Raw genomic sequence first — 23,955 nt, 5'->3', positions numbered from 1 at the left:
AAAAATAGTAACTAGACAGTCGGAGATTATCTAAAATTTAAAAAATGTCATGGCATGGGGCCCCCATTGATTTTGTTATAATGTTTGAGTCACTCAGCTAGCATAAGAACACAGCATAAGCCATTGCAAAATGTGTAGAATTGTAGAACATTTGCTATAAAATGGCCATTTTTCTCTCAGCCCAATGACAAAATATGGTAGAATTGCAGGAAATTAACTTTTTAAAAGCTAAATGTTGTCTCTGCAGCCAAGAGGAGGGCCTCTAAAATGTTTGATTGGAGACCACGCCATTGGCCACGTCCATTACCACGCCCCCCCACGCCCACCACCTAAGCCCCATTTTGTTCAAGAAAAAAACCCTGGTGTGTCAAGTTCCAACGTATATTTGTAGCAGTGGAGGCCCCTCAGAGGAGGAAGGGGAGGACCATCCTCCTCACTTAGTTTAATAAAAATTAAAATAGGAACACATTTAAAACGTTATCCTTTTTAGATAAAACTATACAAAATATATTTACGTCACCAAATAATTGATTAAAACACACTGTTTTGCAATGAAGATCTACAGTCGCCTCAACAGCACTCTGTAGGGTAGCACCATGGTGTAGCCGAGGACAGCTAGCTTCCGTCCTCCTCTGGGTACATTGACTTCAATACAAAACCTAGGAGGCGCATGGTTTTCAACCCCTTCCATAGACTTACACAGTTATTATGACAACTTCCGGAGGACATCCTCCAACCTATCAGAGCTCTTGCAGCATGAACTCACATGTTGTCAATCCAATCAAAGGATTACAGAAGGAATCTAGTACTGAAAGCATAAGCTACAGCTAGCTAGCGCTGCAGTGCATAAAATGTGGTGAGTAGTTCACTCAAAGAGAGAGAAAGACAATAGTTAAACAGTTTTGAACAAATACATTTCTTGAAAAACGAAGGAGAACCAAGAGAGAGAGAGAAAGCGATAGCTATATTTAGTTTTTTTTTTAAACTTTCACTTTCAGTTAGCTACTTAGCTAGTAAATGCAGCTAGCTAGCTAGTTTAGCCTACTCAAACACCCGGCTCAAACAGACGGATGCTATGTTAGCTATGACTATCCAACACAACACTGGAACTCTTCCAAGTCAAGGTAAGCTTTTGGTTTTACTAATTTATTGCCACCGGAGCCCGCCGGTGTAACTGCTTACTGACTGTACACTGTAACGTTACTGCATGATTGTAGCAGGTTTACTAACGTGTTAGTTCTATTAGCTATGTTGACTATGACATTCTTTAGCTAATATGGTGACAAGGATGTAGGCTGTGTGTAGCGGTTATGATATGGTTTGGCTTGGAATTTTTTTTTTCGCCTGGTCACATACAGCTGATGTGTTGTGCATTATAAACTTGGTGGTTCGAGCCCTGAATGCTGATTGGCTGAAAGCCGTGGTATATCATACCGTATACCATGGGTATGACAAAACATGTATTTTTACTGCTCTAATTATGTTGGTAACCAGTTTATAATAGCAATAAGGCACCTCTGGGGTTTGTGATATATGGCCAATATACCACGGCTAAGGGCTGTGTCCTAGCACTCCACGTTGCGTCCTGCATAAGAACAGTCCTTAACCGTGGTATATTGGCCATATACCACACCCCCTTGGGCCTTATTGCTTAATTGAAGTCCATATGCGAAGGGAAAAGGTGAGAGGAGGAGAGGGCATACATGCGAGAAGGAATACAACTTGGCTGCTATGAAAGTGAACTGTGTTTACGTCTGATCAGAGGTGTATTTTTTATTTTATTTGTATTTAACTAGGCAAGTCAGTTAAGAACAAATTCTTATTTACAATGACGGCCTACCAAAAGGCAAAAGGCCTCCTGCAAGGACGGTGGATGGGATTAAAAATGTAAAATGTGGACAAAACACACATCACGACGAGAGACACCACAACACTATATAAAGAGAGACCTAAGACAACAACATAGCATGGCAGCAACACATGACAACACAGCATGGTAGCAACACCACATGACAACAACATGGTAGCAACGCAACATGGCAGCAGCACAACATGTTAGCAGCACAAAACATGGTACAAACATTATTGGGCACAGACAACAGCACAAAGGCAAGGTAGAGACAACAAAAAAAAAAAGACAACAATACATCATGCGCGTATTCATTCCGCCGATTCTGTTGTAAAACTTTTCTTAAACAGTAGAAAACGGCACGAAACGGGGATAAACAAACCTGGATTTGTCCAATAGAAACTCTTGTTTGCAACTGTTGGACTAATGGTTACACCCTAGATCACCTAGATGCAGGCAAGAGTGTGCAAGGCGGTATTGAATGTGTCACTGTCTGTCCATGTGTCACTGTCTGTCACCTCAAATTTTTCTCTCGACCTGTACATTCATAGGCTAGTTTTGTAGCAACCTCATGATGGGGTATAGGGAAAATTTGAGTATCATGTAGTAGCCTAAACCTATCGATGTTAAATTGAACTGGGTGAATGGAATATGAATGACAGTCATCCAATATGCTGTAATAGAAATAAGGCCATGCTCATGAGAATAAAAATGTTTTGTCCTTCCTGATCTTAAACGGCAATGACCGCCACTGATTTGTAGCATTTGATGCATTGAGTCTTTTGGGGTTTTCAATTAGGTAAATGCAGATGGGCAACCCCATGCTTTAGCCTATTATTTAAAGTCGCTATGTTGCATCAGTTTTGCCTGACAACTCAAACTGAATTGTTGAAGTTGTCGGTCTAAGTCACTGCATCGCAGTACTTGAGGTGTCACCACAGACCCGGGTTCGATCCCGGGATGTGTCGCAGGCGGCCGCGACCGGGAGACCCATGAGGAGGCGCACAATTGGCCAAGCGGACTGCTCTGGCTCTGGACTGGAGCAGCTGACCAGAGCTGGACTGGGCACCGGTGGAGCGGACTGCTCTGGCACTGGAGTGGAGCAGCTGACCGGAGCTGGACTAGGCACCGGTAGAGCGGACTGCTCTGGCACTGGAGTGGAGCAGCTGACTGGAGCTGGACTAGGCACCGGTGGAGCAGACTGCTCTGGCACTGGAGTGGAGCAGCTGACCGGAGCTGGACTAGGCACCGGTGGAATGGACTGCTATGGCACTGGAGTGGAGCAGCTGACCGGAGCTGGACTGGACACTGGTGGAGCGGACTGCTCTGGCACCAGCCGTACCGGGCTGGGTACACGCATCACTGATCTGGTGCGAGGAGCAGGCACGGGGTGTACCGGACTGGAGATACGCACTACTGGTTTGGTGCGAGGAGCAGGCACGGGGCGTACCGGGCTGGCGACACGCACCACTGGTTTGGTGCGAGGAGCAGGTACGGGGCGTACTGAGCTAGCGACATGCACCACTGGTTTGGTGCGAGGAACAGGTACGGGCCGTACCGGACTGGATACACGCACCACTAGTTTGGTGCGGGGAGCAGGTACGGGGTGTACCGGGCTGGATACACGCACCACTGGTTTGGTGCGGGGAGCAGGTACGGGCCGTACCGGACTGGATACACGCACCACTGGTTTGGTGCGGGGAGCAGGTACGGGGCGTACCGAGCTGGCGACACGCACCACTGGTTTGGTGCGGGGAGTAGGTACGGGGCGTACCGGTCTGGGGAGGCGCACTGGTAACCCAGTGCGTAGAACCGGAGCAGGATATACTGGACCGTGGAGGCGCACTGGAGGTCTGGAGTGTAAAGCTGGCACAACCCGTCCTGGCTGGATGCCCACTTTCGCACGGCACGTGCGGGGCGCCAGCACAGGACGCACTGGGCTGTGAAGGCGCACTGGCGACACAGTGCGTATCTCCGCATAACTTGGTTCCTCAATGAACACACGCTCCTTACGGCGAGTACGGGGAGTTGGCTCTGATAAACCTGGCTCCGCCAGCCTCTGCTCTAAAGCCCGAGCTCTCTGCTGCTGGAGGGTTAACTCCTCTCTCAGCTCCTCCTGTTGCCTGGCCAGCTCCTCTCTCCTTGCATCCACTAATCCCTTCTCCCTTTGGGCCTCCTGCAGCGCCTTCTTCTGAAGTGAGAGCTCCTGCTCCCTCTTCTCTAACAGCCCCCCCCCCAAAATGTTATTGGGGCTGTCTCTCGGGCTTCATTCGTCGTCGGCACCGTTGGCGTCGCCGTTGATCCGGACTCCAGCCCTCCTCCATTACCTTACCGTAACGGACGGCTTCCTCCTCTGTAATTTTCCCCCAACCGAGGAGGACATCCACCAATGTTGCCTCCCGCTGTGTCCAGGGTGTTTGCTCCTCCTGGGCACGCTGCTTGGTCCGTTGGTGGTGAGATCTTCTCTTATGTTCGTTGAGTACAGGATTGGACCAAGGTGCAGCGTGGAATGCATACATGTTTATTAACTAAGAAAACACACGACAAAACAACAAAAGCAACGTAACGTGAAGCTCACAATGGCTACACACAAACAAGCCAAACAAGAGTCAAGATCCCACAACATAGGTAGGGAAAATGGCTACCTAAGTATGATCCCCAATCAGAGACAACGATCGACAGCTGCCTCTGATTGGGAACCACACCCGGCCAACATAGATCTACAATAACATAGAATGTACACATAGAAATTCACACCCTGACCAAACCAACCAAAGAAAACAGGGCTCTCAAGGCCAGGGCGTGACAGTAACTAACAAGTGGATATCACAAAATTGGAACACCTACTAATTCAACATTGTAGAATAATAGTGAAGACATCAAAACTATGAAATAACACATATGGAATCATGTAGTAACCAAATAAGTGTTAAACAAAATATATTTTATATTTGAGATTCTTCAAATAGCCACCCTTTGCCTTGATGACAGCTTTGCACACTCTTGGCATTCTCTCAACCAGCTTCATGAGGTAGTCACCTGGAATGCATTTCAATTAACAGGTGTGCCTTCTTAAAAATTAATTTGTGGAATTTATTTCCTTCTTAATGCGTTTGAGCCGATCAGTTGTGTTGTGACAAGGTAGGGGGGATACACTGCATGTGTATTTCCCACCGTAAAGCATGGAGGAGGAGGTGTTATGGTGTGGGGGTGCTTTGCAGGTGACACTGTCTGTGATTTATTTAGAATTCAAGGCACACTTAACCAGCATGGCTACCACAGCATTCTGCAGCGATATGCCATCCCATCTGGTTTGGGCTTAGTGGGACTATCACTTGTTTTTCAACAGGACAATGACCCAACACACCTCCAGGCTGTGTAAGGGCTATTTGACCAAGAAGGAGAGTGATGGAGTGCTGCATCAGATGACCTGGCCTCCACAATCCCCCAACCTCAACAAATTGAGATGGTTTGGGGGTGAGTCGGACCGCAGAGTGAAGGAAAAGCAGCCAACAAGTGCTTAGCATATATGGGAACTCCTTCAAGACTGTTGGAAAATCATTCCAGGTGAAGCTGGTTGAGAGAATGCCAAGAGTGTGCAAAACTGTCATCAAGGCAAGGGGTGGCTATTTGAAGAATCTCAAATATAAAATGTTTAACACTTTTTTGGTTACTACATTATTCCATATGTGTTATTTCATAGTTTTGATGTCTTCACTATTATTCTACAATGTAGAAAATAGTAAAAAAAATTAAGAAAAACCCTTGAATGAGTAGGTGTTCTAAAAAATAAAGCAAAAAGAGGGGTGTCATCAGCGGATCATCTCTAACCAATCAGAGTATCAAAGCCAATGACGAACTTTCAAATAGGCGCTTTACCCACGTGTGTTCTGACTCTGGCACAACACATCAGTTTCTGGGACCAATCAGAATGGTTAGAATGTGTTTCCGTTTTAGAAATTGTCTGGGAGGTACTCAGATCCAGACTCATTGTGGAGAAGAAACAAACGTACGTGGGCGTGGCACAGCGTTTGGCTGGAACAAGGAGTGTGCGTAACCAGGCAAGCATCAGTTGGGCTAAAGGTTATAATGCTTTAAAAGGCAAAATTAAATTTCAGATGGTGTCAACATAATTTAGTTTTAACTCATTTTGGAGTATAATGTCCTTATAAAAAGTCACCAGTGTGACCTTCTCACAACACCCCCCCCCCACACACAGTTGAATGATGACCTCCCATTACATTCCATGAAGCAGTGTGTGCCTATTGTCCTCCTCTAACTAAACAGCAAAAACAGGATGTTCTTAACATGCCGCGTCATTGTCCTTGTCAGCTGCAGTTGAAGAGGAAGTTGCGTTATGCCAGAAAAACTGTGATGCACAACCCCCAGATAGAGAATACAGTGCTGCGTGCCCTCAATGGACAGATCTGTCTGTGGAAAAATTACTCTAAAAAAGTTAAAAAGGTGCTTTATTTTGGCTACACTACAGCATATTTTTTCCACACAGACACAGCACAGCCTTATGTGTGTTCCAGTCAGGATTCAGTTCTTGTATTCTAGGTGTGTGAATGGGGAACTGATAATAATACCTTTCTCCAGTTTGGCAGGGACTCACAGCCCCCTCCTTCACCCTCATCCTTACTCCACCCCTTTGGACCGGGACCATAGGAAACGGTCTAGGACAATGAGCAGCACACTCGGCAACAAAACGCTGGGGCTTCTGTGCTGCAGATCACAGGAAGTCTCTCCTTGTGGCAAATGAATGCATTGTATGTGAGAGACATGAGGTCCCCTTATCGAAGGCAGTGAGTGACCCACATACTGGGCCTGACTGACTGGGACTGGTATTGAAGGCTCCTTTAACCAGAGAGGGAAACATCCTGCTTCTCATTACAAAGCGGGTCCTCTTTAGCTATGTTTACATGTGCACATTGATTATCATCTCAATTGAAGACAGGTGAGTCGACCCAATGTAATTGAGCAGATCTAACTAAGAGCTTCAGCTGTCTATAGAAAAGTGTTCTGGTGTTCAGATCACTGTGGTGTAATTTGTGGTGTTGAGCTGTTCTGTTACCTGCGGGAACGATGACGCGGCGCTCGTTGGTGGTCATGTTGGGGGGAGCGATGAGCTTGTCCTCCAGGTAGCTGCTGTATGTGACGGGGGCAGTGCCCTCACCTCCGCTGGACAATTTCCTGTTCTTCCCCATGCTGCAGTCGTCAGGAGAGTTCCTGTTAGGACAGAACACAGAGTGATGGGGTCAGTCACAAAGAGGCAGAGTCATCCATATATGGGCGGAGTCAATCCCAGAGGGGTGAAGTCAACCACACCTGCAATGCTCATCAAGAATTACAATTAGAATAACTTTATTTTTCCAGTGAAGGAACTTCTTGTTTGGAGTGGTTCAAAAAGACTAAGGTTACAACACAAAACATAGACATAGCAGGCTACGCAGTAGACCCACTATGCACAAATCATAGTCTCACCAGACATTCTAGCCTGAGGACAAAGTTACACAAATAACAAACATCTAGGACAGTACAATACAATATTGTGAACATTCATGTGTAATAGCCAGGACTTCCGTTGGTTATCGATTTCAGGCTACCAAAACCAAAGAGTTTTAATTGCTGATATTGTAGCAGTCTCAAATGATCAGACTAGCCGTCCGCATTGATAGTTCATCACGCTCACGGCAGCATTCTCTGAGACCTATGCCCTAACTGGTAACACTACATTGGAACATCTGTTTATCAACTGTTTGTTAACCATTAGTAAACTGTTTGTTGATGATTATCTATCTGTTGTTCATGTATTTATCCCATACATTCATGTTGACCCAAAAATCTCCCCATAACAATGCTAGCGTGTGCCTCAATGCCCAAACAGAGGAGACGTGTAATTTTGATTTCAACTCTCCTCCCACCACAAACTGCGAAACAAAGTAGTCTCATTTTTCATCTCTACCAACTATGGCTGCAACCTATGCCCCGCAGCTCTCCTGAAGCCACATAAAAAGAGAGGGATCTCCACTAAAATAAAGTGGAGGGGAGGGAGTAGTGCCAGAGGCCCTGGACCCCATAAATGACCCCATTCCAAATGACTCTTCTCCCCTTATTATAGCTGCTGATTCCCCCGGGGCGTGGTCAACAGATGGGATGGATTACCCATGGAATGTCGCATAAATTCATATCAACCTCCTGTGGCCAAGATATTAACCATTTTGGGACCATTTATTGGAATCAAAGTCATGTGTCAACCAACTGTTGGCCTCTCCCGACCCAGCCTTGATGGAGAGGCTGTCCTGCCACGGGTACAGGCCAGATGCATGTGATTTGGGAAGAACTGTTTCAAAGTAAAAAACACAAAAGTGATTTATTGTCAGATCTGGTGTTGGAGGGATTTTTTTATCCAGTCGTATTTCAATAGTGCGAACACTAATGATTAATGTTAGATTACAGTAACTATTCTACGGCACTTTAATCGAGAGAGGTTTTATACTTATTCTCAGGATTAACTGCCTGTAATGCTGGTAGTCCCAAAGACTGTCCATTGACAACATGTTGGTGTCCATTTCTTTTTCCTACAGGATTATTCTTATAACTGGAATGATCCAGTTTCCAGATTGGAATGTTAACGTGAGACTTTCAACTGAAATTACCACATTGCTGCTGCAACATGGACCACCTTAAATACCTTGTGTTTTTCACTTGGCAGAAATGGGGCCTCCCAAAGGGGGTCTCTCTTACATGTGTCTATAAATGTTAGCAACTGGGCTGCAGACACTAGAGACCCCAGTCAATGGGGTTAAGAGGGTCAACATATAAAAAAATCAGGTGAAAGCTTCACTACGAATATTTCAGGTGGAAGAAAATGGCTGCTTTCAGCCAAATAGCACAACCTGAGTGATTGCCTTCCCAGAAGATGGAACTCTCATCATTAGGGAATCCATCATTAAGCCATAAGGATATGATATCTGGATCTACGAGTTGAACAAGAGGTGAGAGATGTCCAAGGTGTGACTTGGGACTAAAAAGTCCCTAGAAATTCGCCTGATTGAAAAACATTCTGCCAGTTTGAGTTTGACTAAAAAATGCGATAATATCATATTGGGCAGTATTAGGAGTAAAGTTTCAAGCTGTTGCAAAATATTGCCTGATATTAAACTAGGCCAAAATAAAACTTCCAATATGAAAAGGATGTTGGGGGGAATTCAGATGGCCAAACAAGCCTAAAACAATTAGTTTTATAGAACATTTGCAGACAAATCATACTTCACATGCATTCCCTAAATGTAATGCACATAGCCCATACTTCAACATTTCTAATCATTTCTAATCATATCAGTCAATGCAGAAGAGAGAGAGAGAATTAGCATTCATCTTTGCCAATTCATAATTTATGTTTTTTTCTTATGGGCCCAGTTTAAGGAAAAAAAAAAGAAAAAAAATCCAACTGGAGAGGGAGACAAGCAAATTGTCTTTCTGTGATCAAATTACGCTTGATTGAGTTTAACAGTTTGGGGAGAAGACAATACTGCTGCAGCCTTCCACTAATTAATTGTGAAAGTAGACCTATCTACAGTGGCATGTATTCATGGATGCCATGGGATGCCAGGCTTCCCCAAATATCTGACCAATATTTATTTATTTTTTATAAAACAATCTATTTCGTCTGTGTTTTCATAATTTTCCGTCAATTTGCAAATCATCCAAGCAAGGGAAACAGCACCCCTCTGTCTCAGTATGTGTAGCCCATGTAAAGAGTATGACTCCCGTAGCATTTTATTATTGATGCCAGCAAGTATTTGGCCTCCCTTGATAACCTACAGGTTATGGAAAATATGCTCTTTTAATATTTCTCCAGTAGGTTTCCTCAAGGAGAAAGCCTTCAATTCTATGTAAAATATAATAAAACAAAAATACTATAGTAAATACTACAGTAATGTCCTCAAAAACACTACAATATAATACAATCTGCAAAAACACTACATTAATTACTATAGTATATACTACCATTTTATTTTACTACAGTATTTATACTATAGTTAACAGTAAAGACTACAGTATACTACAGTAAATACTACAGTATTCACTGTAGTGTTTTTCAGATTTTAGTCCGCAGAAACACTACTGTGAATATTACAGTAAAGTCCGCAAAACACTACAGTAAATACTATACTATTTTTACCATAGTATACTATAGTAATTTTTTCACGTAGGCAGTGCACTTTCTCTATTGCCTCCCACTCAGTATGAGTCACCATCAGAGGCTTACGGCGGCAAAGCGACTGTAAACTACTGTCCACTGGGCCCAGACACATGCTAAAACACATTCAACCCTCTCTATCACTGTAGAGAGAGAGAGAGAGACAGATATATAAGAATGAGAGGGAGAGAGAAAGAGGGTGAGCTAGATAGAGTGTGTGAGAGAGAGCGAGAGGCGTCCCATCGGCCCTGGCTTGAATCTAACATTGTTAATTCTTCTCCAGGTTTGGGTCGGCTAATTCATCTACCAAGAGGTTGGGCTCCCGGGCCCACTTCACTTCCCATAAACCCTGCTGCTGCTCACTGAGGGTACTGGAGTGGGGGAGCAATGGAGGGGGGCATTGGAGGGGTGGTCCACACACCCATTAAATCCAGATAATGAGGGTAGCCTCAGGACCCCCGCTAGCCCCCACGTCAACATTCCCTGCAATAATTCCCATCGCTGAGGCTATCTGTCACCCAGCTGTACCCTTACACCTCCCATTTATAAGCCATAACTCAGGCTGAAGAACCCCATTGCCATGGCATGTAACGGGATCTTGAAAATTATCCACTCTGGAAACTGGACCAAACTCCTGGGATGCTTTGGAACACTCCGGGTTGAGCTTTGGGTCCCTAGATGCACACATACACATGCACGCCTACACACAGACATACGAGTGTGCACACACATGCACCACGCACGCGTGTGAGCACACACACACACACAGCTCCCGGCGTACAAACACCTGCAGTCTTCCCCCCTCCAAACACACACATACTGTATCTTTATTTGGCCTAGTGAATAGAGGGGAGGATGGTGGTGTGTGCGGGAGCAGCAGTGCTGTCTAAGTGTTGATCTCCACTGTAAATCTTCCTCTGCTCCCTGACTCATCACTAATTGGAACAATCTTTCCTGTGTCTCACCGCCAGATAAATAAGGCCCTCTGCCGGGGTGTCTGTGGAGATGCCCGCTCCAAAGATGGGGATAGCTGTGTGGGGATGGGGGGCTGGATGGATGGAGGTTGGGGTTCTTGCGCGTGTGAAACCTGTTATAAATATTACTGCCGTCCCTTTTTTTGGGGTACAGCTGTTTTGAGTTTGGGATTCAAACAGCAGCAACTCTGTCTTGGACTGGGACTCAGGCAGCTTTGCCTGTTGTTTTTTTCCCTCTGCTTCCTTCTCTCCTCTGAAAACATCATTCAAGTTCCTTGTCTGTTTGGCAAGTAGTTTGGCTGTTGGCTGTCACTGTGTAGGCCAGGCAAGACTCTTTACTATTGATGGGTGGCTTAGGGGTGTAAACAACAGACGTCCCTTTAACTGACTCTATACCACCGCTTTAAATTTTCTGCCTCCGTAATTCAAAATATTTACACTGCGAGTTTCGATTTCAGGCCGCAGCGACCCGCCTGTTTAAAGTACATTCATAGAAATGTAGACAATAGACAGGAAATCAGGGCCACAGGTAGCCCGGCTGCAGCACAGTGCACAGTGTACCTCAGGGTGTAGCACTGTGACCCTTAGGACGAGGTGGTTCTATGTCACTACACCCCTTCTAATGCTAGCACTCTCCAGAGCACACAGGATATGGGCCAGACATATCATACGGTATCATGTAGCTTAGTTGGATTACACTGTCCAGACAGATAGGTATATGTTAGGGTAGAACCTTAGGCAGGCCATCCTTCAAACTAAATGATATAGAATTTGCACGTATCTTAGCTAGCAGATTGTAACAGGCTAATGTGATGCTCCATTAGCAGTTACAGGATAGATACTGTTTGGCGTAGCACAGACAATTTTCGACGAACCTTAACTTGGATACTATCTTCGTTCTTGATTCGGCCAAACATGTGTCTTCTAAAATGTCCATGTCCAGTTGCAGGTGGTTCGTTTGAATTGAGAAAATGCTCCTGAAAATAACTGTTGGTCACTAAATCCTGCGAGACCTAGGACCATGAAAAAACGTCTAGCTGGAGCTCGTCTGAGCGGTTGGCCCGCTATTAATTTACGCTGATTGCTTAGGTTCTGCTCACTACAGTGTTGTCCAGTTAGAACACAATGTTGAGGCCCATTACTGTCTTAATTGTCACCACCACACACACACACACACACATGCGGACACAGCTGCTTCCATTGAAGTTTTTTTTTTTGATGTGGTTCTACAAAAGGCAGAGTAAACAATCATTAGGATCCATGCAGAGCAATACACAAAAATATAGGCCTACGCCATTGTAATAATATACAAAGTCTACATGCAAGTCAAGGAGATGTACAAACATAATGCATGATATTATACCTACAAATGACTGCTGTAATATAGCTTGCAACCCAGGGATATTTACACATCATAAAAAATAACCATGTGACAGAAAGAGAGAAATGGAAGACCTAAGGCCATTAAGGCATGGCTCGCTCTATGGCCTGGCTACAGATCTTATGTAAGGCAATTAGTTACTGCGCATGTGCTAGCGCACGAGAGCAGGCTGGAAAGTTCCTGATAATAACAGTAGCATATAATGCTATATAAATCCCTGCAGTAGCATGTGATAAACACTTCTAATATAAAGTTCATTAGCAACACTCAATAGGTAGAAATGCAATAGGCTACTGATAATATGGCAATGCAAAGACATTAATGAATAACAATAGCACTAGCATTAGCTACAAGATAACCATAACAAACTTTACTCTCAAACACCCAAAACCTAGCAAATAGGCCTAGTCCTGCAAGGGTCAGACATTGCACACACCTATACATATTTCACAACACTTAGATGTTCGATTGGATGCACAACACTTCAAGATAGGAAAACAGCATGTTGGAGTCCGTTATTACACAATACTTGCTTCTTCTCGAGAAGGCAGGTGAACATACTCTAACTTGAGGTGTGCGGGTGAAGCCCTGGAGTGCGTCCAAGCACTCTGATTGGTTGGATGAACAGAGGTGTGAAGGGTGATTGACAGGGCTGCAGGCCAATCAGATTGAGAGGGCCAGCCTTTTGTACAGCCGCCATTGGATTTCCAAAGAAACTTAAAATAATAATAATAATAATATAATATGCCATTTAGCAGACCTCAGTGGGGGGCTTAGTCCTGAAAGGGCGTAGTCCTATCCTGAAGGACAGGCAGGCAGAGAGGCAGAGCAGTGATGGGAACAGACAAGGTGGGTCCAGTCCTAGTGAGCATCTGGCCGAATTAAAAGGGCAGCTGATTGATACTGTCACTTTAGAGGACCATGGGGGCCAGGGGGGTGCCGGAAAAGCTGCACGTAAGGGGCTTAGGGGCCACCCCGCGTGGGAGGTGCACAGAGGCGCAGAAACAGTTCTGGGCTGCCACTTGGAATGCCACAGGTGTGGCGAAAGACCCTCTAACTCAGCTGGTGCAGGGCCGCTGGGGCCCATCCGTTGAGTACAATGCCGGAGGCTGGCCACGGCTGGAGGCGGTGGCTCGCCTACTGCAACGAAGGAATGTGGCAGGCTTGCCACAGCTGTCGTTAGCAGCTCGCTGGCTGCTGATGGCGAAGGCTCCCATGGTGAAGCAGGTGGGGCGAGGCCCATCAGGGATCCTAAGGCAGGGCCCGGCTGGGCCCCAGAGACAAGGCCAGGCGGTTCCCTAGGTGCGAGGGCCGGAGGGTCTTCCAGTGCAGGAGGCGGGCGGCCCCCAGGAACTGGAGACAGCAGGCCCCCCGGGTCAGGGAATGGTGGGTCCCCCAGGTCAGGGGGCTGAGGGCCTAGCAGGGCAGGAAACTCAGGGCCTGATAGTGCCGGGGACTTGAGGACAGCAAGTCAGGAGGCTGCGAACCTAGCTGAGCAGGGAACTTCTAGCCTAGAGCTAGTATAGGCGACTGGGTGCCGGCTGAGACTGGGGTTGGGAACTGGCTAGGGGCAGGGACTGCACACCTAGAGAAGCAGATAACTCTGAGCCTAGCGAGACGGAAGACCCAGGACCTAGAACTAGGGCAGGAGGTTTGGTGTGTAGCACTGGGGGAGCTGACTGTTTGCTGACTGAGGCTGACTCTAACTTGAGGTGTGCGGGGCGGAGCCCTGGAGTGCATCCAAGCGCCCTGATTGGTTGGATGAACAGAGGTGTGAAGGGTGATTGACAGTGCTGCAGGGAGAGGGCCGGCCTTTTGTACAGCTCCATTCATGGAATGAATACATTTCTTGCTCTATGAAGTAATCCAACAATGTGTATACCGCCATTTTTTCTATTTAAATAGTTTTTTTGTTTGTTTTCTTAGTTTTTTTACCCCCTTTTTGTGATATCCAATTGCGATCTTGTCTCATCGCTGCAACTTCCCAACGCGCTTGGGAGAGGCGAAGGTCGAACCCGTGTCTGTAGTGATGCCTCAAGCACTGCAATGCAGTGCCTTAGACCGCTGCGCCACTCGGGAGGCCATCTTGTCTATTTAAAATCTCTCATTGATCGAGACAGGTGAGTGTCATCATGACATGACTTTGGGTTGGACCCACCTGTCTCAATCAATGAGAGAAGATTTGAAATAGACAAGATGGCAGCGTACCCATTGTTGGATTACTTCATGGAGAAAAATGTTGATTTATTTTAATATCAGAGCATTTTCTCAATTCAAACGAACCACCTGCAACTGGACACAGACATTTTGTTTGGCTGAATCGAGAACGAAGACAGTATCGCCAAGTTAAGGCTGGTCGAAAATTCTCTGTGATACGCCAAAACAGTAACGGCTAATGGATCTGTCATGTAAAGAAGTTCATTTTGTATTGGCTCACTGAGCAGATATTTCTGCAGTTGCTCAGCACTCCTGATATTTTACTGAAAATACACTTTCTTCAATTACTTGACCAAACAGACTCATAAGTAAGTGGTTAGGTTTCAAACAAATGTTATTTTAATAACATTTGAAATATCTATGCAAAGAAACTATTTGTTTCGCATTCAACCAGTATGAAAGTCAATGTAGAAGTAAAGCTAATGGTGGACTGCTTTACCTTTTGCCGTTGGCCTGTCCACTGTTGCACTCCATCTTGATGGTGACGCGGGTGGCTGGCTGGGACAGCCAGTCCTGCTGGTGCACCCTGGGGCTCATCTTGGCCGTCTGGCCGTACTCGCTGGCTGACGCTGCCGTCATCTCCGCCTTGGCGTGGTGGGGAGTTCCGTAGGCACACTCGAACAGCGACTGGTCCTCACTCACAACTGACAACGCTTCCTGTACACAGAAAGAAAAAACAAAGACACATCCCTCTTAGATCTCCATTACAATCAAAGCTTCATTAACTTGGTTTACAATCAACTGGTTCAGATTCATTAAGTGTGGATTTTGGCATGAACCGAGTACAATTGATTGATTTGTGATCCTAGGGGCTCTGCAAAAATTACAGGTAACGTGTGACCAGTCTGTGATTTAAACCCTAAGCTTTACACACATTATGTGGTGGATATAATAGTAGATTGCAGTCTGATGAATACCTCCTTGTGTGCTCATTGTTTTGTTGGAAAATGGCAGACAGAATGACCCCTGGAAAGTGCACCTGAAAACCAAGCCCCCTAATTATAGAGGGATTACCGTGGCCAGTAAGTGCTCTAGTTTCACTCACATCTACCTCGGTTGAATTAGAGCGCAGCACAGAAGTATACATTATGATTAAACCAGCAGGGTGTCTACCAGTCCTTATAATACATAAAGTTCTCATTATACATTAATAATATCCACATATGATCAAGAACATGGGCAAAGAGCACCAATATTAACAAACTTGACCCTCTTACCTTAGCCACCACATGCTAACCCTAGTAACCACTAACATTTCAGAGGCATTATGTCCAACCTTTCATCTTCCTCACAGGACAATAGCTACATCCTGGCATCACAGACCATTCACCCAGAGCCAACCAGATGTGGATAGACCTCCTTAAGAGTCTGGCTTCTTCCAAGGTAACTTCCTGTTCTTTCTTTGGAGGTTCCCCTGCTGGCCACTGTCAGTCTGTCGCCCAATGACTGCTTTAGGGGGTTTACACTTCTTACTTCACATTAAGTAGTCTGCGCCAATGGCATTAAATTCAATATAAATTGAATTAAACTTTTTAGGCTTTCATAAATGTCCAGAATCTCCAAAGACTCTCCCCTGATTTAGCTGTAAAAAGAACTCAAGGCAAAGCAGGATGGTGTTGTAATGTGGTCCTCTGTAGCTCAGCTGGTAGAGCATGGCGCTTGTAACGCCAGGGTAGTGGGTTCGACCCATATGTAAAAATGTATGCACACATGACTGTAAGTCGCTTTGGATAAAAGCGTCTGCTAAATGGCATATTATTATTATATTATTAATGCACTGACACAGATTGAGAGAGAATCAGGTTTTGTGCCCAGGTATTCTTTAGGCTATTGGGTTGGGTCAGGACATAGAGAGGATATTCTGTATTAATCTCATACACTTTGACTGGTACAACAAAAGGAGCTTCAGTATACCGTTACATTTTCTTACAGACTGACAGAGGCTCAGTCAGTGAATGCATGTCAGGAGTTTGTTGTGATGTTAGGAGACCACAGACCTGCTAATATGTGGTTATCTCATCACTGGGTATCCTCCCTGAAATCACAATGGTGTCAAGGCCTCACTCAGATCCCCATGTGTACTTGGACGCATCTTGCTCCAAGAAAGATTGAATCACATACAGCCCAAAATACAAACCATTGGAAAAGGCCTGCCTAAAATATAACAACTAATTTATGTTTATAGTGCACAGTAAAGCTTTACGATTTTTTTCCACATTCAAAGAAGGGACTCTTAATTTGAAAATCTTAAATGTTGATTTGTCTACTGTTTATATTTCAAAGTCCTTCCTGTCTCATCCCATCTATCACAAATCAACGGGACCGTACAGTTACTAAGTCCATTAAACACCTATGACTAACACAAGCACACACCTTTTCCCACAAATGCCATGACGTGGCAACCTGTCTCTAATTTTCCCAGTATTGTTCTTAAGTCCCTTTTGCTAAAACACTGTATTTTGGTTACATATACCAGAGTCCAACCGTTCCCTTGTTTCCTTCCTTTGTGCTCCTTAGCCCTCCTCAACCTGCCCTCCTCTCTCTCTCTTGTGGAAGGAGTAACAGCCCTGATCTGGTGACAGGTCAAGAGGCTGGCCTCAAATCAGTTAGGAGGAAAAGGAATCCTTCTCGGAAAGCAGGTTAATCTAGTGGGGACTGGTCGTCCCTGATATGTCAGCTGCAAACCACATTACAGAGCAGAGCAGGCCGGGCACCTTGACCCTCACCTGAGAGAGGACGGAGAGAGGGGGGCAGAGAGAGAGAGATGGAAAGGGATAGGAACATAGAAAGAGAGAAAGAAAAAGAGAGAAAGGGAGTCCAGGGGTTAGAGATAGAGGACAGCAGAGCATGATATACATGAGCTGACCCCAGCCAGCATGAACAAGGGGCACACACACACGCACAGCTTTTGTTCGTCCAACACAAACAGAACAGAACCACATCCACTCACAGCTTATGTTCAGCCATTATCCTATGTAAAAGACTATAAAGCCAGAAACCGACTAAAAAGCAACCAACTGACAGGCCAACTGAGAGATCTGTAATCAATCACAGCTGGGATTTTTGATAAACGTGTGGATTAAAACCATTGAGTGGCATTTTAATGCAGTCTGTTTACATTGGGTCTGGGAAACAATTTATGGAAAACACTGGAAAGCCGTTATTGAAAAATATTTGGCTGCCATGAAGCCAACAGAAATATGTGGGAAAACAACATGACACTAAAGACTAGATTTGCCGATCACATCGTAGAGGATATTCCATAAACACTATGACAAAATGAAGCAAACATAATTCGCCTTTAAATTTAAACTAAACTAGCGGAGAGCACAACAGCACATGAGTCTGTCTTGCCCCAAACTCAGTACAGTACATTCCTCTATGGCCCATTATCCCTCTTCTGAGGAAAGTGAGAGATTGTTTCACAACCTTAGTGTCCTGGGCCAAAGAAAATGAACACAGAATTAGGCAGGGAAGAATGAGGCTGCTTTGAGTCCAGTGTTCTTACTGAACCACGAGTCCACCAGAGAATAAGTCATATAACATACACATTCAGGGAGGTCCTCTATGGGACCGTGTAGTGGAGTTCCACGGGCTGACACTCAAATGGGCAGCAGCATGGCCTTCTGGGTAGGGAAATGAACTGGTGACCAGAGGGCAGCTGGTTCAAATCAGAACTTGAGCCCATCCGAGGCATTTATAGTAAATTACCCTCCATAAATATTTAGCTTTATAAGTGGAAAATTGATATAGTACACTGTTAATTTGACCTCATATAATGCTGTGCAAATCACATTTAATAACAGTCAAAATAATGTTCGCCTGGGCTGGTTTACAGTACTTTTTGGTGGCCTTTCTGTCCTAAAACGTTTCTTCCAAAAACTTTTCCCTTTAGCTCCAGTGTCTCCAGGGTAATTCTGACCATATTAAGTAACATACAGAGCCATAGCCACAGTGTATTAGTCCCTCTAGTCCTGTAGTCACTTTGACTGGTACAACAAAAGGAGCTTCAGTATACCGTTACATTTTCTTACAGACTGACAGAGGCTCAGTCAGTGAATGCATGTCAGGAGTTTGTTGTGATGTTAGGAGACCACAGACCTGCTAATATGTGGTTATCTCATCACTGGGTATCCTCCCTGAAATCACAATGGTGTCAAGGCCTCACTCAGATCCCCATGTGTACTTGGACGCATCTTGCTCCAAGAAAGATTGAATCACATACAGCCCAAAATACAAACCATTGGAAAAGGCCTGCCTAAAATATAACAACTAATTTATGTTTATAGTGCACAGTAAAGCTTTACGATTTTTTTCCACATTCAAAGAAGGGACTCTTAATTTGAAAATCTTAAATGTTGATTTGTCTACTGTTTATATTTCAAAGTCCTTCCTGTCTCATCCCATCTATCACAAATCAACGGGACCGTACAGTTACTAAGTCCATTAAACACCTATGACTAACACAAGCACACACCTTTTCCCACAAATGCCATGACGTGGCAACCTGTCTCTAATTTTCCCAGTATTGTTCTTAAGTCCCTTTTGCTAAAACACTGTATTTTGGTTACATATACCAGAGTCCAACCGTTCCCTTGTTTCCTTCCTTTGTGCTCCTTAGCCCTCCTCAACCTGCCCTCCTCTCTCTCTCTTGTGGAAGGAGTAACAGCCCTGATCTGGTGACAGGTCAAGAGGCTGGCCTCAAATCAGTTAGGAGGAAAAGGAATCCTTCTCGGACATACAGAGCCATAGCCACAGTGTGTTAGTCCCTCTAGTCCTGTAATCCCTCTCAATGAGGCAATTGGACTCATTCATTCAGAATGTCCCAGGCAGCCTTCCCAATGAGACATGGTGTGGTGTGGCTGCCCACAGGAAGCTCCCCTTCTCCCAGCATTTCCTGCATTGAAAGTTCCTGATAGTGCAGGAGGTGGGGAGTGCACAAGAGGAAGTGCTCGTCCATCGGCATTTTGATTGTTGCAGAGAGACTTGGAACACTTATGGAGTTTATGGGCGGATGAAGAGGGAGAAATAGAGATAGAAAGAGAGGGAGTGGGAGGGAGTACCTCCTACCATTTTTACACAGCAGGACATTGGGCAGTTAACCTTGTCGTAACGTCAGTAGTGCAGGTTATGGCCTCGCACTTCCCCCTCCTCCCATCGGGCGCACCGGTGGTGTAGTGGAGGGTATATGCAGGTATCCGCTGTATACCCGCTTATTTTTCAGTAGGCATTGCGTATACTCACTTCTTAATCCCCACGATGCGTATCAAAATAGTGTAGTGGAGGTATACGCAGTATAAGGCTGATGGAACAGATCACAATATTTAGCTCAACATTTTTACTATTATTTCCTTACATTTTAGGCGCAGCAATGTGCACCCGGCGGTAGGCCTACACGCGAATGTTCCAAAATGCAATTTGCGGGAAAACACCATTCTAAAATGTGCACCGCACATGCGAGCAGTTTCATGGACAGAGATAGAAATATATGTTAGAAATTTAGAAAGGGGGGAGATCTAAAGAACAATCATGGGTTGCTAATATGACTAGGATAATGTCTTTGGCTGCTAGATAATGAAAGAAAGTTGAAAGAAAACCAATAGAACAGGAGAACGCATATGAGGAAGTATTTATAAAATAATTGCCTCCACGTTTCTATGGTGGGATTTTGGCTATAGGCTACTTTGAAGCAAGATAAGATATGCTTCATAATATGCAGTAAAACCTCCAGGTTTCAAACAATTAAGGAACAGGACAAATATAGCGATGTTAATGATAGGCCTAACCTAGGGCTGTTGTGGTGACTGTATTGCCGCGGTCATGAGTCATGAAGGCAGTCAAATTCCACGTGACCATTTAGTCACGGTAATTAGGCTTCTCCAAGCTCTGATGCTGCTAATGGTCATTAGTAGCCTACCAAACTTGCTAACTGCCTGGTACTCAGCACTCTATTGTAGCTATAATCACTCTGACATCAATGCAAATGTAATCGAAAATCTAATCAAACACTTCATGAGAGCCCATTAGCTCATGTTGCGCAACATTTCTATAGGCTATGCAATTGAGCGAGAAAACAGAGTGATGGCCTCTATTAAAAAGAGGAGGATCCCATCAGCTTTATTTCTCAACTGTCCTAATATTAAGCACATGGCTTATCTTTACAACAGGAGTATAGCCTACCTGGCTGGCATGAAATTTAACCACGGGAAAAGCGTCCTCCATTTGCTATTTAAGTGCATAGATGACATGTATTTTTTCCCCTGCCCCTGTTTCGAGACAGGTGCATGATAATGGTTCATTCTAAATCAAAACAAATTTCACACATATATTATTTAGTATATGTAAAGACAAGATTAAATCAAGAATAGTCTGATGGGTGACAATATTAGCCTATCACTTGTGAATGATATATTATCACTTGTGAATGATGCCCAGAGTAAGGCAAGAAACAATGCCTTTTCTAATCATAGTCGCACACCTCATGTAGCCTAGCCCATAGGCCTATATGTTTTTGATAAGGTTTGTATCAAAACTAAAGTGGTCAAATAACATCTTAAAATTAAGCACATTAATCCGCTTTACACAGGGGGTAGAGCCTAACTGGCATACATAAGCAGCGCGTGAGTTTCAAGTTTGGGGAAGATCATTTTCACCATAAAAATGCACCTTTATAATAAAAGCATTACATGGATTTTCGCATTTGCGGTCACTTTTGATAATGGTGTTTTCCTGCTAATGGAACATTTGCGCGTATAGCCTACTGCTGTGTGTGCATTGCTGTGCTTATAATGTGAAGAAATAGCCTAATAGTTTATCAACATTTTAAGCTAAACATTCTGATCTGTTGCGTAAGCCACATTGCATAAAACATGTTTTTTTGATGCTAGTGGTTGTATTAATTTGGGATCTATCGCATCCCACAACTGTCCCAGACTATGTTTGGAATATTTATTTCTAGCACAGGATAGAATAGATCAACTTTTGTACTATGGGGGATAGTAGATTGACATAGGCTAGTGCTTTTGCTGTTCATTATGCCTACTCATCTTGTTGCCTGATTAAAATATCTTCAATTGGCACCTCGGAATTGGATAAGGATGCGCACAGTTGCATCCCCGATGTGTCTGTCTTCACTTGTAGCCTGTAAGAAAGACCCGATCACGTTATGGAAAGCCATTTGAGTGAGAGGTGCTTCGGCTCAGGCAGCACTCAGGGAGAAGGGCACAACGCAGCACTCTGGGTCAAGGTCACAATGGCCACAGGCATGGATTTTGTCAGGGTGCATTACGGCCACACAAAGGGGATGCCACCAGGAAAGTCGAGGCATTATGAAGTGCTTGTCAAATTGTGAATGTGTAACGATCCCGGCTGTCTGAGTCGGGTCCTGTCTGGTGACTAGTTTTTCCTGTTCGTAATCTCCAGTTTCCCGAGGGTTCGGGAACGCTCCGGGGAGCGCTCTTGTTTTCCGCACCTGCATCCCATCAGCAATCTGCACACCTGGTCCTGATCATCACCCTTCTTAGGGTCTGGCCGAACATCCAGTTCCTGCCGGATCGTTAGCCATGAACAGTATGTTTGTCAGCGTATCAGCCTTGAGTTCTAGCGTTAGTTTTTGTTGTTTTGCACCTTGTTGATTTGCTGTGTACTCACCTCCGTTTTGTTCTGTCTGCAGTCTCTCACCCGGAACCTTCACCCAACCTCTGCCTGATGGTCGGCGGCTGCCGAGCCATGTCTGGACCTACCACTGCACCCTCAACAACCCATCCACGCCACCCGCTCTGTCCCTGGATTATTCAGCCTCACTCGGGAGTCAATTAATAAACACTCACCTTTTTCTCTAAGTACCTTGTCCTGGTCTGCTTCTGGGTTCTGGCGTAGTAAACCGTGACAGAACGATCCGGCCAGTAATGAACCCAGCGGACCTGGACTCTGTTCGCCATGCCATTACCCATCAGGAGAAGATGTTGGGCCATCATAGCACGGTACTACAGGAGATCGCGTTGTCAGTTCGGAACCTTTCTACCGGTCTGACGGAGGTCCAGAACCAACGCAAGTTTCCGGTGGAGGATCCACTACCGGTTTCACCCATCTCGCCTGCCGCTTCAGGAGCTGTGTCCTTCCGTGAGCCCGAGGTTCCGACGCCGGATAGATATGAGGGGGAGCTGGGAAGATGCCGTTCCTTCCTTATGCAGTGTGGATTAGTGTTCGATCTACAGCCCTACTCTTATGCCACAGACAAGGCTAGGATAGCCTTTGTGATTGCGTTGCTGCGTGGTCGAGCGCTGGAGTGGGCTTCAGCCGTTTGGGAACGACAAGACCCCTGCATGGCTTCATACCAGGGGTTCACGGCCGAGATGAGGAAGCTCTTCGACCATTCCGTCCGAGGAGGGGACGCAGCTAGGCGCCTGTTTTCGCTTCACCAAGGAACTCGCAGCGTGGCCGACTTCGTGATCGAGTTCAAGACGTTGGCTGTGGAGAGTGGGTGGAACGAGGAGTCTCTGCAAGCGGCCTTTTACCAGGGTCTGTCGGAGCAGCTCAAGGATGAGTTGATCTCCTATCCGGAGCCTAGTGACCTGGACAGCTTGGTAGCCTTGTCTATTCGGGTGGATAATCGAGTCCGAGAGCGAAGGAGGGAGAAGCAATGGGGTCCGTCCAATCGATCAGCTTCTCAGTTCCCAGTCGGGTCGGGTGGTGGACCAGAACACGTCGATCATTCTCCACCACAATGGATTAGTGGAGAGGTCCTCTCTCCCGATTCTGAACCCATGCAAGTGGGGCGGCACGGGTTAACCAAGGAGGAGCGTCAACATAGACGTCAGACCAACTGCTGCCTCTACTGTGGTAGCTCGGGACATTACATCTCCACCTGTTCCCGGCGGTCGTCAAACTGCCCGGCTCGCTAAAGTTGGGAGGACTTTTAGCGAGCCAGTTTCAACCTCTCAGTACCTCTGTCAGACCCCGTTTCCCGGCTACCCTTGTGAACAGGAATCAGAGCTTAGCGCTTAACGCTTTTATCGATTCAGGTGCCGATGGAAGCTTTCTTGATGCCGAGTTGGTGGAACAGCTGGGGCTTTCCAAGGAGCAATTGCCGGAAGCCATTGAGGCGACCACTCTGAACGGCAGTAGTCTGGCACGTATCACGATGAGGACTGAACCGGTTAAGATGCGGTTGTCGGGGAATCATTCTGAGATGATTTCATTCTTCATTCTGCCGTCTTCCCATGTTCCTCTGGTCCTTGGATACCCCTGGCTGAAGGAACACAATCCCACGTTCGATTGGGTGACAGGCAAGGTAACGAGTTGGAGCCTTGATTGTCATGCTAACTGT

At 45.5% G+C, this 23,955-nt stretch overlaps 1 protein-coding gene and 1 non-coding gene across 6 annotated transcripts in view; one reads left to right on the top strand and one right to left on the bottom strand.

Moving 5' to 3' along the window:
* LOC121550502 (transcriptional regulator Erg) overlaps window positions 1-23,955 on the bottom strand; it is a 114,407-nt gene that overhangs the window by 10,031 nt on the left and 80,421 nt on the right. For all 5 annotated transcript variants that reach the window (XM_041862779.1, XM_041862778.1, XM_041862781.1 and 2 more), the window contains 2 exons: window positions 15,067-15,284; window positions 6,924-7,078 (listed from right to left, as the gene is read on the bottom strand). In XM_041862779.1, coding sequence (XP_041718713.1) covers window positions 6,924-7,078; window positions 15,067-15,284 — 373 coding nt within the window. The remainder of the gene's footprint in view (window positions 1-6,923; window positions 7,079-15,066; window positions 15,285-23,955) is intronic.
* Window positions 9,685-9,739, top strand: LOC121552006. The gene has a single exon (XR_005997141.1). It is a non-coding gene; the product is annotated as a U7 small nuclear RNA (small nuclear RNA).

This window comes from Coregonus clupeaformis, chromosome 35 (assembly GCF_020615455.1).
Source record: "Coregonus clupeaformis isolate EN_2021a chromosome 35, ASM2061545v1, whole genome shotgun sequence".
Classification (NCBI taxonomy): Eukaryota; Metazoa; Chordata; class Actinopteri; order Salmoniformes; family Salmonidae; genus Coregonus; species Coregonus clupeaformis.
Note: the sequence above shows the minus strand (reverse complement) of the source record. Positions and strands in the feature narration are given on the sequence as shown.